Source organism: Ascaphus truei, chromosome 2 (genome assembly GCF_040206685.1).
Source record: "Ascaphus truei isolate aAscTru1 chromosome 2, aAscTru1.hap1, whole genome shotgun sequence".
NCBI lineage: Eukaryota > Metazoa > Chordata > Amphibia > Anura > Ascaphidae > Ascaphus > Ascaphus truei.
Window position 1 is genome coordinate 173,482,076 of NC_134484.1, and position 15,031 is coordinate 173,497,106.

Sequence of the window (15,031 nt, forward strand, 5' to 3'; positions counted from 1 at the left end):
GGTGTGAGCCACTGATCTCCAATCAGCTGCTGTGCCTTGCAATGTGACGGCAGAGCGGCTATTACATGTACAATAGCACCACCTGCTGGTGGGCGCTCCATTCCTCCTGCTGCCTTTCATATGGTCTCCTGCTGCCTTTCATATGGTCTCCTGCTGCTATCATCTGCATTCAGGTTGTGTTTGGTGTGAGGATCGTATACGTTGCTATTATCTGCATTGAAAGAGTTTTGCCCAGGTCGGTGTTACAGGAGTCTGTGTGCTTTTTATCCAGCTTGGCTGTGTCAAATATGTCAATATGGCGTTATGATACTGTATTCTGCAGGGTTTAACAACCTGGGGGTAGAGGTGGAAGGGGGGCTCACAGTGCCATGATTATAGTGCCCAACTCCCCCCTGCTTATAAGGGACACTACCACACAATGCTAGGAGAAAGTATGTTTTGTTTTTATTTTCTCCCTGAAAAACGTTTCCTTTCCCCAGTGCAAGTCAGTGGAAGATGAAGATATATTATGCAGCATTATCTTAATAGATATCCCTGAAAAGGAGTATTCAAATGCTGCCCAGTCTAAACAGGATTAATATACACTGGGTGGAAAATGCCAAAGACGTAAAGACAAAGGAGCATAGAGTGACACAAAGTAAAAGAGGAGGCCAGGAACCCTGACAGGTGGGAGTGACAAATCAATATTCCAATTAATCTATTACAGTATGGGAAATCCTTATTCTTTTACATGGATTTTTTTGGGGGAAGGGTGGGGGTGTTGACATATCACAAACTTGCCATCTTGGTTTGTTTACCAAAAGAAGAATAGGGGCCTGAAGACAAAATAAATGCTTTAGCAGGGCAAGCTTAAAAAGATTGGGAACCACTGACGTGCCGTTTTTAATACGCGTTAATGTACAGTATATAGCTATTTTGCAATTCTCAAGTCCTGTTCAAAATATATTAATAGGAACTAATGACATGACATTAATGACATATCAAATTCAACATCTTGTCCCCTCTTTTCATTTTGGAAAAGTTTAATTAACAACTATATTACACTTTTGCCGTCAAAAGGGGGGGAAAAAAGTTTGATTTGAAACCGAGACATTTCCACTTGCTGGATACATACAGCACACAGGTCTGCAAAGACATTTGCAAAAGATAAGCATAGACAATATACCAAGCATAATGCGTGTTACATAAAAAATAATACTGTTTAATCTTGTTGTGGGCCAACAGTGCAATTATATTGCACAGAGCTTTGAATGTTTAATAGGTTTCCGACTTCAAGTGTTCTTTCAAATCTAAGGCTGTCTCACATTTTAATCTGGTCTGTAACTGTTTCATACGCCCATAATATATATTTTCTTTAACTGTGCACGCAATGTCTTGTATATAATGTATACCCTGTTCATTTATGTAACTGTACTTGTAACCATGTATTATTTGTTTTACTCTGTGCCCAGGACATACTTGAAAACGAGAGGTAACTCTCAATGTATTACTTCCTGGTAAAATATTTTATAAATAAATAAAGTGTATATACATGAAGAATTCCCCTAAAACGGTTCACAAACGACATGAATCTATACGTCTCCAGAAAAGGACTAATAGAACTTTAAACAACATACTGTACTGTGTAATAAAATTGCTAAATCAATGAATGAAAGAAGCCCCAAAACTGAGAACAAAAAAACAGGCCTGTTTAAATCTAATTTCTGTAATATGAAATGAGTCTCACTCATTGTCAGGCCATGGTTTTTAAATCAACTGCGAAGACTTTTCAGCATTTCCTCAGATATAGGCTACTGACTCGATGTACCTTACAATAATATTGGTCATTTTTCGTAGAATATTATGTAGCACACTTTCACCCACCCTATGGAAGATATGGCGACTACGGTGTGTGTGAGGCGCGTTACCTGTGGCTCACAGGAGGCCTGAACCTCCGCCGCTAGGAGCCTGGGGTGTACCTGATTCTTATGGTGACAGCGCCTCCACCTGCAAGGGATCCCAACTTGGAGGGATGTAGCCTTACAGGAACAATAATAATGATACACACACAAATATATATGCTAACAACCTTTTACTGAACAAAAATAATATTGGTAACCTGTACCCCACAGTAATATTGCCCCCAACCTGATACCAACAGTGAGTGTCCCCAGAGTACATTAGGTGCCAGGCACCAATTCCCTGATGTCCCTTTTCCCAAAGTCAATGCCCACCCAAAGTGTTGGAGATAGCGCTATCCCGTGGAGTGTTAGTGCACTTGGTTAGGTACCTGCCCGGGGCTCCAGCACCTGGGTATTGCATAATGACAAAGAGGATCCGTCTGGTCCAACGTTGTGGTCCGCGATGGCGTCCGCCTCCACGTGGGGGTGAATTCCGTCGTGGATAATATCACGCTACCGTCTTTACCGCATAGCTGGTCTGGTTCCAGACCAACAGGCCGCAGTCACCGTGTGGCATCTCACTGGCGCTGTACCTGACTATAGGCAGCTACTGGAAAAGGTCTCTGACTATGGGCTTTCCCTATAGCAACCACAAGCTACTGTGAGTCGGGGCATAACTGGGGCCTAAGGGGGAAGATCTGGCCTAGACTAGGGAAGCACTGCTCCCTGGACACTACCTGCTCCTCAGAAGTCCCTCTTCCGACTCGCGTGGCTTGCAGAGCGCCAAATGTATTCACTAAATTGCAGAGAATCCTTGCAGCCCTATTGGCTGATTCACAGTATGTGACGTCTGTTCCTGAGGCTCAAAGGACATGTAGTCCCTGTCTTGAGCCTTTCCCTATTGGCCACAGCTTTGTGCTTCTCCTGCACAGCATCTCACGCATGCGCAATTGCGTCCAAGATGACGACGCCCTTTACCAGTAGCCGCTGGGAGCCTTCGGCGATGCACTCACCCTCTCCAGCTGCTTGATGCCCCCGCATCCCTCCGCAACGCCATCGGGGTGAGAGGAGGGGAATACAGGGAACCGAGGGACCAGAAGGGACAGGGTTACATCTATATACCGATAATATATATATACAATTTATATACCTTTACACTGTAACATATCACAATGATCACTTTTATATCATTTAATTAAATCATTATGTTAGTGAATTAAAACCGTTACACAAGTCCCAGAAAAACAAATATATGCATGTCTCACATTCAGTATATCAGTTTAATAACATCGACTTTTATTTATTTAGATTCAAGATGTATGTGTGGTGCTAACGCTTAATATTTTTCTGGGATTACATATTTTTTGTTTAACTCTGGAACAGTCTGTTCATGATCTTGACAGTTTAACTATTGTGTCAATAACATGAGATAAGAACGTCAAACTACAAGGTTGCAAGGATCTTTCTAAAAGAGTTTCAGGCATAATGTTTTATTCATACCCTTTGGTAAATCATGGTAGCTTTCAGGTTATGGGTTGTTGTGTTATTTGTGGTTTCCTTGCTGTGGTTACAGGCTACGCCATGCGGCATTTCAACACATATTGAAATTGGTAAGTACTGTATCCTTTTTTTTCTAATATAGATAATGATCAGTTTTTAATTATTTCTTGTTTTATTTGTAACAAACACAAAACTAGTAGTATTAAATGCCACATGATTTACATATCAGCTAAACATATTTCATGCCAGTATTTTGCGTGAAGGAGTACAACATTTAGGAGAAAGACGTACAGATGAAGTAACATTTACTTGGAATTTGGGCGCAAGGAATGTGCAGCTAAAGGGAGCCTGACCGTGGCCCGATCGACAACGCCCCAAAACTCAGTAGACTAATTTCCCATAAGAATTACATAGTTACATAGTTACATAGTAGATGAGGTTGAAAAAAGACGTACGTCCATCAAGTTCAACCTATGCTAAATTTAGACAACAGATACTTTATCCTATATCTATACTTACTTATTGATCCAGAGGAAGGCAAACAAAAAACCCCAGAGTCATATCATCCAATGATATCTCATAAGGGGAAAAATAAATTCCTTCCTGACTCCAAGAATTAATCCCTGGATCAACATCCTTCCCATGTATACTTATTTGGTATATCCCTGTATACCTTTCCCATCTAAAAAGATGTCCAACCTTTTTTTTAAAATCTATTGTATCTGCCATCACAGTCTCCATGGGTAATGAATTCCACATTGTAACTGCCCTTATTGTAAAGATCCCTTTCCTATGTTGTTGGTGAAATGTCCTTTCCTCCAACCTTAAGGGATGACCCAGAGTCCTTTGTACTGCCCGTGGGATGAATAGTTCGTAACACTTCGAAAAGGATCCGCCGATCCAGCGCAGTCTCTCACGATGAGTTCCACCGCAAAGGATGTCTCCGTAGCGTAGTCTGAGCCCAGACTAAGAATGGCAGGCTCCTCAGCGCAGTACTGTGTCCCTCATTTGATACTGTGCACTAACAAGGCAAGGTACCTATCTGAGGGCTGTTCCCCTGCAGCACCCACAAACTAGTGGTGTCTCAGGGCCTGCACTGGGGCATAGGGGGAAGTACTGGCCTAATGCAGTGGGTCACTGACCCCTGCACCCTCACCACTCCCCTTGCTATCCCAGCACCCACTGACTAGCGTGGTCCCTGCTGAACACTTCCCTATCCTGTCAGCAAGCATCTACACAGCCCTATTGGCTAACTGAGGACAGGTGACTACTCAGAGGCTCATGGGATATGTAGTCCCTGTCCAGAGCCCGTCTCCTATTGGCCAGCCTTCGTGCGCTAAATAAATGTGCAAGCGCTAAGGTTCCTCAACAGAGAAAGAGGTGAGAGAGGGGGGAGAGAGAGAGGTGACGGGAGAGAGAGAGAGGTGAGGGTAGAGGGAGGTGTTGTGGGGGGGGAGGGGTGAGAAGAGGGGAGGGGGGAGGTGGATGAAGGGGAGAATGGGAAGAGAAGTTGGGGGACAGTGATTTTTAACTACAAACAAAAAAAAAACAGATAAAAATTACCTTAGCAGAAGCTATACAAGTGGTGGAAGAAATGTTACTTTGCTGCAAGTAACAAAGTTACTATTTGGGACCCACCAGCTTCTGACAGCACTAGCAGCTGTGAGAGAGAGGGACAGCCTGGATGTGCTGTGTGAGAGAGAGAGCCTGCATGTGCTGGGAGAGAGAGCCTGCATGTGCTGTGAGAGAGAGCCTGCATGTGCTGCTGTGAGAGAGAGAGAGAGCCTGCATGTGCTGCTGTGAGAGAGAGCCTGCATGTGCTGCTGTGAGAGAGAGAGCCTGCATGTGCTGCTGTGAGAGAGAGAGCCTGCATGTGCTGCTGTGAGAGAGAGGGAGCCTGCATGTGCTGCTGTGAGAGAGAGAGCCTGCATGTGCTGGGAGAGAGAGCCTGCATGTGCTGTGTGAGAGAGAGCCTGCATATGCTGCTCTGTGTGAGAGAGAGAGAGAGAGAGAGAGAGAGAGAGAGAGCCTGCATGTGCTGCTGTGAGAGAGAGCCTGCATGTGCTGCTGTGAGAGAGAGCCTGCATGTGCTGTGAGAGAGAGCCTGCATGTGCTGCTGTGAGAGAGAGAGCCTGCATGTGCTGCTGTGAGAGAGAGCCTGCATGTGCTGTGAGAGAGAGTCTGCATGTGCTGCTGTGAGAGGAGAGAAACGGAGATGCCACGCTCCCCCTGTATTTCTGAAAGGTGAGTTGGCAAGTTGCCAAAAAATCCGGCCATTACTGAATGAATAATGCCCGGAATTCTAACCAATCAGAAAGCAGGGATTTCAGTAATGCCCGGAATGTTACTGCTTTAGCCTGTAATCTTAGATAAGGCATGCTTGGAGAAAACGCAATGTAGTGCTAACTTAACATTGCGTTAACCCTATGCTAATTAGGTAAACAGCGGCTGTTGTTTTTTTTTGCATATAATTAGATGTGTGGATATGCGTTAACCTCAGGGCCAATAACATCCGTTGCTGATTTTGGTAACGTCCTGTTATGAGCCCTGAGTGAATGCAGCTCAGTGTAAGAAGTCTTGTGCCTTGCATACATTCGAATCTTGTCGAGTTATATTCATTTGAAATGTATAGTTTATTTCAAAGCAGATTCTAAACAAATGGCTCTGAACTTTTAAATTTTCGAGCACAATGCAGGTTCCTTTTTTTCTTTCTACTTTTTCATAACAGTTCCCAATGCCTTCTGTCTAAAAACATCAAGACGTATGAAGGTGTTTTTTTTCTCTTCAGAATCTCATCCATTGATAATACTTTTATAAACAATCACATGAAAATGTTTAATATTTCACACATGATGCCTTTTGATGAAGACATTTTAATGAGGTGTACCACTTAATTCTGCAAATTACTTTGTACAGCACACCGAGCTTTGGAGTATTTCAGCCAAACTGATGGAAACTTTAATTACCGGGAGGTAAGAAAAACGTTTTTTTTTCTGTCTTTCTGTTTGTAATTTCTACCCAATGGATGGCACACCTCTAGCAACGAAAGGGTTAATTGCGTTTTTAATAAATTGTACTTTATCGCTTCCAAGAGATGTTGTTTAAGTGGCCCTGGCACATTAAAACCTAATTTGAAAGGCGACTTTTCAAATCCAGATTCTGAATGGTTTAGCTAATTTTTGGGGGAAATTGGTTCATTATTTTTAGAAGGCGATGGGTAGAAAATGCATCTGTCCCACAATTACGCCCAGTCTCACACCAGCTAAGCCGCACTTAATTTGTGTCTTCACGATTAAGACAATTTCAGCATCATTTTTTTTGTTCTATTATTACATTACAGTTAGTGTTACATCAATAGATATGAAATTGGTGCTGTCGATAATACGGTTTATCCAACAACGACCTTATTTGCTTTATTTCTCCAGCTGTTACAAAAACACCCAGAAGCATACCAGGCGGGGAGTGTTTACCCTGATGCTTTCTATCAGGGCATCTGTAAGCAAGGTAAGTAGATGCAGGGGAGAGAGTTTTTTTTAAGGGGAAGCAAAAATCGCCCTTCTTTACGGACATATGCAATTGCTGTGCTTAGCAAAAGGTATCTAAAAAATGTCACCCCTAATTTGCAGCTCCAATACGTTTTACAGTATTGCTACGGGACATCATTTACTATGCGCTCATTTGATGACTTTACCTAGAAGCATCCCAAAATTTGTGAGAGCTTTCGAGATACACTGATCTGTATAAATGTATATTCACTAATGTGCTTCTTGCTAAGAGATTGGTTTTTAATACAACCTTACCTCTATTTTTGAAAATATATTTACACACAGACACACACTCTACATCACTAGCATTCAGGGACTATTTAGCACCTCAAGTCATAAATTGCATACAGCACAGGGGGGAGGGATAGGCCTCAGTCAGATACATTCCAAGATGCACTGTTTTTAAGTTAAACCCTTTCTGCTTTATTCATTGTGTAGAAAGTAGCTTTTGGGTAGCGCAGATTCACCATATGTGGAATAAATAATAATAATATAGTGTAGTAATTTCTACATGAATGACAACTAGGTAATCATAGAAATGGGGACTCACACTTTCCCAAATGGGTCACAGCAGTGGGTATATCAATGTGATCTGAGTTCTTCCCACTAGTGGAAGGCAACTGGTCTCAGCAGGATTCCCTCGGTGTGACAGAGATGACACTCTTAGTGCAACATTGCATGTTCAAAATGTATATATTTAAACAATAAGAAATGCACTTACATTTGCACTATGTGCATAGACACATAAAACTATAGATGCGTGGCTAAGGTGTAGACAATCAGCCCCTGCTGTTTGGAGTCGCGTCACTTCCGGTTGCGATCGATCGCGAATCTGGAACGGCTGGTACAGGGTAATGCTGGGAACACTCTTGGCTCACTGCAGTTCGACTCCTGCTGAGACCAGTTGCCTTCCACTAGTGGGAAGAAATCAGATCACATTGATATACCCACTGCTGATACCCATTTGGGAAAGTGTGAGTCCCCATTTCTATGATTACCTACTGTAGTTGTCATTCATGTAGAAATTACTACACTATATTATTATTATTTATTACACATATGGTGAATCTGCGCTACCCAAAAGCTATTTTCTACAATCAACGTCAGGAGAATTTGGATCTTCTCTTTATAGGGTTGAGCTGCGACGTTCACTTTATCTCATCTATATATATAAGTCTGAAAAAAATGTTTGTGTGTGTATTTGTGCCCCACAGCTCATTGGCCTGCGGGGTGGGGTGACGTCACGGCCACGACTACGCAGACCGTGACAGTCACACCACACTCACACCGCGTGCGCCTCTGGACCGACCCGCACTCAGCAGCACCCGCCGCCTCCCGCCTCTCACCCCTGCGCCGCACTCACCACCCCTGCACTTCACTCATGCCGCCGCCTTTCATTGGGCTCTTCTCCGCCGGGAGCGCCGGGGGGAGGGAGAAGCCAGCGGTGAGGCCAGGCCGGGGTCCAGCGAGCGGGTAGCACACCCCCCCGCCACCCACAATCAGCAGCTCCGCGCGGGTGGGGGGGTGACGGGGGAACAGTCAGGACAAACACAGCCTCCCCGTCTCCCCCTTCCTCCGTGGGGAGGGGGAACAGTCAAGAGAGAGAGGAGGCAACACCACACTGACTGACACACACACACACACACACACACACACACACACACACACACACACAGAGACTGACTGACACACACACACTGTCTGCCTGACACACACACACTGCATGAAACACTGACTGCCTGACTGACACACTGACTGACTGACACGCACACACACTGACTGGCTGACGCACACACACACACACACACACTGCCTGACACACTGACTGTCTGCCTGACACACTGACTGCCTGACACACACTCTGACTGCCTGACTGACACACTGACTGACTGACACGCACACACACTGACTGGCTGACGCACACGCACACACTGACTCACGCGCACACACACACACTGCCTGACGCGCGCACACACACTGCGTGAAGCTGTAAAGGGAGGGGGGGAACTGATTGATGTGAACGGGGGACAAACCGAGAGGGGGGAGACAGGGAAAGAGAGAGAGAGTGGGGAGGGGAGGGGGAGAGAGAGGGGAGGGGACAGAGAGAGAAAGGGGACACAAAGAGAGAGAGAGGGGGGGGAGGGAGAGAGATAGAGAGGGAGGAGGGGAGAGAGAGAAGGGAGCGGGAACATTACATCCCGGGCAACGCCGGGTATATCAGCTAGTCACTAATATATAAAAGCACCTTTATAAGTTTAATTGTTAAAATATATATTTTTAATATTTCACCATCACTTTATTGTCCTCTTAAAGGAGCGCCTCACTTTTTCTTTTGCACGTATTCATTGTGTAACCAGGTTCCTCTTCTGCGTGTCGGAATCCCTCTAGGTACTCACCGCGGCAGTCGCTCGCGTGGGAGGTGCGGGTGCGTGTGCGTGCACGGCGCTCCTTCGGTAGCGCGTGGGCGGTTGCTGGGTCCTGGTGCAGGTACTCTCGCGGCTCTCGTTGCAGGGCGCCGCCATCTTAGTTGTGCGCATGCATGCGCAGTGTGTTAGAGTGACGGGAAGGATTGAGGCAAGTTGCGCAGGCGCAGTTAGAAGCGCGCAAAGAGGTGGCCAATCAGGAGAAGGCTCTGAGCAGGGACCACAAGTCCCATGAGCCTTAGGACACCCCATGTGATGCCAGGGAACCAATAGTGTGTGAGGATTCTCCTAGGCAGGGATTAGGAAGCTGTCACAGAGCCCACGCTAGTGAGTCAGGACCAGGAAGAGCTAGGGGTAGGAGGTAAGTGCAGGATCTGTGACCCACTGCATTAGGCCAGCAGCCCCCTTGGACCCAGTTAAGTCCTGAGCCATATACCAGGTTGTGTTACTGCAGGGACAGGCCCTATGTTAGGGAACCTGCCTCTTTAGTGTCAATAGTACAGTTAGGGACACAGCGGACGCTGCACTTCCTACCAAGAGGCTTGGGATCAGGCCTACTCCGCAGAGAGAGCATGACCGAGCACCACGCGGGTGACCCCGGACATCATCCAGGAGGTCGTTGGATCCTTTTTGAAGATCCTTTGAATGCCCAGGTGCCGTCGCACTGGGCAGGTATTGTTACGCACGTGCACCACCTACAGAGTACTCACACATAGTGCCAGCGCTGACCACAGGACAAGGGTTATACTGTGGTCACGGTGTGGGGGTACACGGTGGTGGGCAAAGGGGTGTACACTCATAAGTGGGAGTGAATGACATTGGGACTTATAGAGTATAAAATATATATGTACCGCAGGCTCCCCGAGTAGAGGCTTAGGCTCCTGGGGGCCACACAGGTAATATACAGCATCAGTAGCGTATGTGTACACAGGGAATACCCGTTACATTTGTAACACCGCCGAAAGAAGAGATCAGTGTATCTCTAAAGCTCGCACAAATAAAAGCATTTCGTTATCCACAGAACGTCTATTCATGTTTGACTATATATATACTTTAACAACTGTAATTAAACTGTAAAACAAGTTATTCTGCTGCCATTCTTGTTTATAAATAACCTGAATTAGCACTAAGGTAAAACATATATAATACATATACTTACATACTTGTTATATATATATATATATTTATTGTGTTACTATAGGAAAATACCATGATGTCTCTGAAGATTCGCACTGGACACCGTTCCTAAATGCCAGTATTAGTTACATCAGAAAAGTCTATAGACGCCCATGGGATGAGGTACGGATGCCTGAAAACGAAATTAATTCTCAAGCAATAAGTTTTGCTACAATAATTACACAGTTACATAGTTACATAGTTGATGAAGTTGACATCTGTATGTCCATAAGTTCAACCTATGCTAAAAGTTTTGCTAAGCTGAGCATGCAATGTCAGTCATAATGTATTCATGTCCTGAAGACTCTACAATCTAATTGTGACGTCTAACACATACTGTAGGGCCGTATTCAATATTCTCTGATAAATGCGCCCAACCTTTGTTAATATTTACCAGGGTTCCACTCACCATAAACATTTTAAATATCTCCATATTCCATCAAAATTACCTATCTACTACTGGCCAGTAGGTTTGTAGGCTCTGGAAGAAAGGGGTTGTTTTATGCGTAGTGTGGTAGGGTGAGATCAGGAGTGGGGTGGGAAGGGTATAAGTGCAACTGGAGTCAGGATTCCCAGGGAGTGTCACATGGGTTAAACCCCTACATACCCCAGCAATGATTGCCTTGCAATACGTCACTAGCCTCTTTAGCATGCAGGGGCGGCTAGGAAGGTTAGGTACTGTAGGTGATTATCTGTATTGTGACTATTATGTTTATAGCCAAATTGGGCTTTTTGCCATCTGAAGTAGATGAAAAAGAAAAATTGTGAACTTCAGCATTCCAGTCCCATTCCCTCAGCTCTTTTAAGCTTATTTAGTATCATGTGAATGTATAATTTGTTGAAAATGACCAATTCACATGCTTATTATCATACAGCTAAATGCACATTCACCAATATGAGCAAAGCAGCGTTGCCAATCTTTTAATCCTTTCTATGGGGTAGAGGGGTTTGCCGAGTTTCTGCCCACTTTTTCCCCAATGTGCAGATGGACATTTATCAGAATTGATTGAATATGCCCTTTATACTGTAGATCTTGTGTCAGGTCACGTAGAGTTGGCCCTGGGATCTGAACCATATTCTCCCAACTCAATGACACTGGCATGACTACTAGGACTCCTTCTCCCATAGATCACCGCTGCAGCCGCTTGTGACTATAAAGAGAATGTTCTCAGTGTTTCATGTGTTTGTGCGTTATTCTGGCTTTTCACAATCCCTGCTTTGATTGATAGCATGTACTTTACTGTGATAAAGGGTGCACAGAGACTGGTGGCCTTCCTGTTTGGCATCGCCTCCCACATGGTGTCTGATGTGACCTGGCATAGCTTGGACATTGACCAAGGATTCCTCAGTACTATGGGGGCAGTGAGTATTTATATCGACCTCGGCCAAAAAGTTTGCACTTTGAGTTGTGCCGCCGGTGTAGTTTGTTTTCGTTTCAATGATACTTGGTAACCTTGTCTAACCTATAATTATGGAATATGCTGTTTTAGATCAACTAGCAATGTAACAAAGTTAACCCAGTGCTCCTCCTTAAATAATTTATGGTTATTTTGTTTCCGGCCTTTAGTGCTAATGGTTTGCAAAAGGGGTGTTCAACCTAACATCGCATATGCACAAAATGCCATTCGGGTTAGCACAGGGACTTAACCTGACGTTATTTAGGTCATAATGTACCCAAATGGGGCATTAGCTTCATCCAGATACTGAAATATTGGTGGGTGGGTGAGGGAGATGAACCATAAAATTGGTATACAATACATGTGTTAAAAAAACAATTAGCTACTGTTTAGTGCGTGATAAAAAAATATTCTATAGTTCATTTATTTTAATATGTTTTAAAAAAAACAAATGGATCCTTTTTTTATAAGATGTGTATAAGCGAAATCAAGAAGTTGTATATTTTCTATATTTTACTTATGTAAAGGTGATTTTAAAAAAAAAACGATAGTAACTTGTAAGGACATGTTAATAGCAACGATAAAACATTTAAGATGTCTTGGGCACATTGATAAGCTATTAAACACAATGTAAAATGTATTGTATAAAATATTTAAAAGCTGGGTATTTTCTTTGTTGGAAATTCATTAAAGCCATTGTCACGGGAGAACAGGCAGTTTACACCTTTTTGCCACAATCATTCATTGAGCATATCAAGATAATGAAATAAATTGCGGTTTATTCACTTAAAATAGGCATACACACAATGGAACACAAAATACATAAGAAAGACACACTTACTGGGGGTCTGGGCTACAAAACTAGACTTTCCTAGTTGAATCGAACGTAAAACAAAAGTCCTTAGTTAACCGGGACTTAGCTCGAAATGTCCTGGAATGCAAATCGGCATGAAGTTCCAGACGCCACTGCTCTCTTTCCTCCAGAGGACTTGAAATCACTTATCCGGGAGCTAGATCCAAACTTTCTGGAACTAAATTCAGCTTGCAATCCTAGCCGCGGCCACTATGTTCCTTTTTGAGAACTTGGTCGCAAAAAGCTGGCCAGAAAATATTTTGCCTTAACATTTCTGAAGCCGGTCTCTTGCTATTTCTCCGGGAGCATCGTTTGGTACATTTAAATTTGCCGCTGCTGTTCTGGCGCTTAGAATCTGATGACTGGATTGGCTGAGGAGTTGATGACCTTACTATGGAGTTGTCCAAATAGATTTCATATTTCAAAGCCTGAACGAACTGTGGGAGAAAATCGGCCAATTTATCATCACACAGTGCCTCTTCGATTCATTTTACAGCTACTTTGCGCACTTCTTGGTGATTCTTATAGTATTTTGGAACTCATTCACAAAATACTACAGCCAATCCCAGCGTGGAAACACTCTCTCACCAACCAATCAGAGCGATGCCAGTCTTCTGAAGCCGGGCAAGGTGGACTTCTGAATCAGCCAAGGGCATGCGCAAACTTGCCACCAAAGCCACTTGCTATTCAGAAGCCACCTACTGGTTTAGGCTCCTCACAGTCTGGTGGGGCAAATAGTAGAAGACCTCCATTCATCCCAGGATGTGGGTACTCGAGCCTAAACCTCCTGCCCAAATGTCCTTCACACCTCTGGCATCCTTTGTGGCTTTCATGTCCGATGTCTGAGTAGACACACTAGCGCCAAGTTGGTAGCCCAGTGGTCAGAACATTGGATCAGAAAGTCCCAGCTCATAATACTGTGCACAAAGCATAGATGTATTTTAAAACACCCTGTTAATAAAATATACACTTTAAACTTTCCTAAGTCTTCTGGTTATGGGAAATAGAATAAGAAGAGGCACTTTATTCCTTACTAGCCGTATTCCCCACACACTATAAACTAGACTTTTAAAACTCCTCACAACCTTATCTATGTTTGGAGCACCCGAGAACCTTTATACAGGGTTCTGGGTGACTTGGGCATTAACTGGGTATCCCCCTTAACCTAGGGAACCCTTGACCATTCCAGGGACACCTCACATCCCGATGCCCCATTTACCTTTCTTGTTTGTGCTGACGCAGGGAATCGTAGCGGCGAGTCACGCAAGCATTTTCAAGGGGTGATTTTGCCGGGACAATATGCCTATACAGTTATGTGAAAAAGAAAGTACACCCTCTTTGAATTCCATGGTTTTACATATCAGGACATAATAACAATCATCTGTTCCTTAGCAGGTCTTAAAATTAGGTCAATACAAACTCAGATGAACAACAACACATGACAAATTACACCGTGTCATGATTTATTTAACAAAAAAAAGTCAAAATGGAGAAGCCATGTGTGAAAAACTAAGTACACCCTTACTGCTTCCATAGGAATTAAGATGCTAAGTAGCAGACAGGTGTTGCTAATCAAATACCCTTGATTAATTGATCATCAGCAAGTGTGACCGCCTCTATAAAAGCCAAACTTTTAGCAGTTTGCTGGTCTGGAGCATTCAGGTGTCTGTTAACACAATGCCAAGGAGGAAAGACATCAGCAATGATCTTAGAGAAGCAATTGTTGCTGCCCATCAATCTGGTAAGGGTTATAAGGCCATTTCCAAACAATTTAAAGTCCATCATTCTACAGTGAGAAAGATTATTCAAAAGTGGAAAACATTCAAGACAGTTGCCAATCTTCCTCATTTTTGGGGTATCCAGCAACTCTGGACCCCAAATACCTAGACACATTCTGACAACACTTTCTCCACAACCCCCTTTCCCCCCTTGAAACTCATAGCCCTGCAATCTTTGCTTGCTGTCACTCCAGGAAAGCAAAAAACACATAAATTGTTTGTCGCATAATTTTACAATATGATTATACAACAGTTAGGCTCAAGAGCTGGGAATTCTGAGACCCAATACATGGAACAGAGGTAACCAAACAGGCTTAACCTTTATTAGTGAGCCTGTTACCCCATCACCATCACAGCCATACTTTGTGACCTTGAACTCTGTCAGAGTGACACTTTTGCTTTGCAATGTAATGAATCTCTTTTCATCAGCTCTGTGTTGTTATTTTAAGATCTCCTGCTTTTTTCATTATATGACTAGT

The 15,031-nt window shown here is 43.7% G+C and overlaps 1 protein-coding gene across 1 annotated transcript in view; it reads left to right on the forward strand.

Annotated features, from left to right (window-relative positions):
- Positions 1 to 3,355: 3,355 nt before the first annotated feature.
- Positions 3,356 to 15,031, forward strand: part of GPLD1 (glycosylphosphatidylinositol specific phospholipase D1) — a 90,025-nt gene continuing 78,349 nt past the window's right edge. The window contains exons 1-5 of the mRNA XM_075585587.1: positions 3,356 to 3,490; positions 6,297 to 6,352; positions 6,806 to 6,884; positions 10,550 to 10,647; positions 11,776 to 11,886. Coding sequence (XP_075441702.1) covers positions 3,394 to 3,490; positions 6,297 to 6,352; positions 6,806 to 6,884; positions 10,550 to 10,647; positions 11,776 to 11,886 — 441 coding nt within the window. The 5' untranslated portion in view covers positions 3,356 to 3,393. The remainder of the gene's footprint in view (positions 3,491 to 6,296; positions 6,353 to 6,805; positions 6,885 to 10,549; positions 10,648 to 11,775; positions 11,887 to 15,031) is intronic.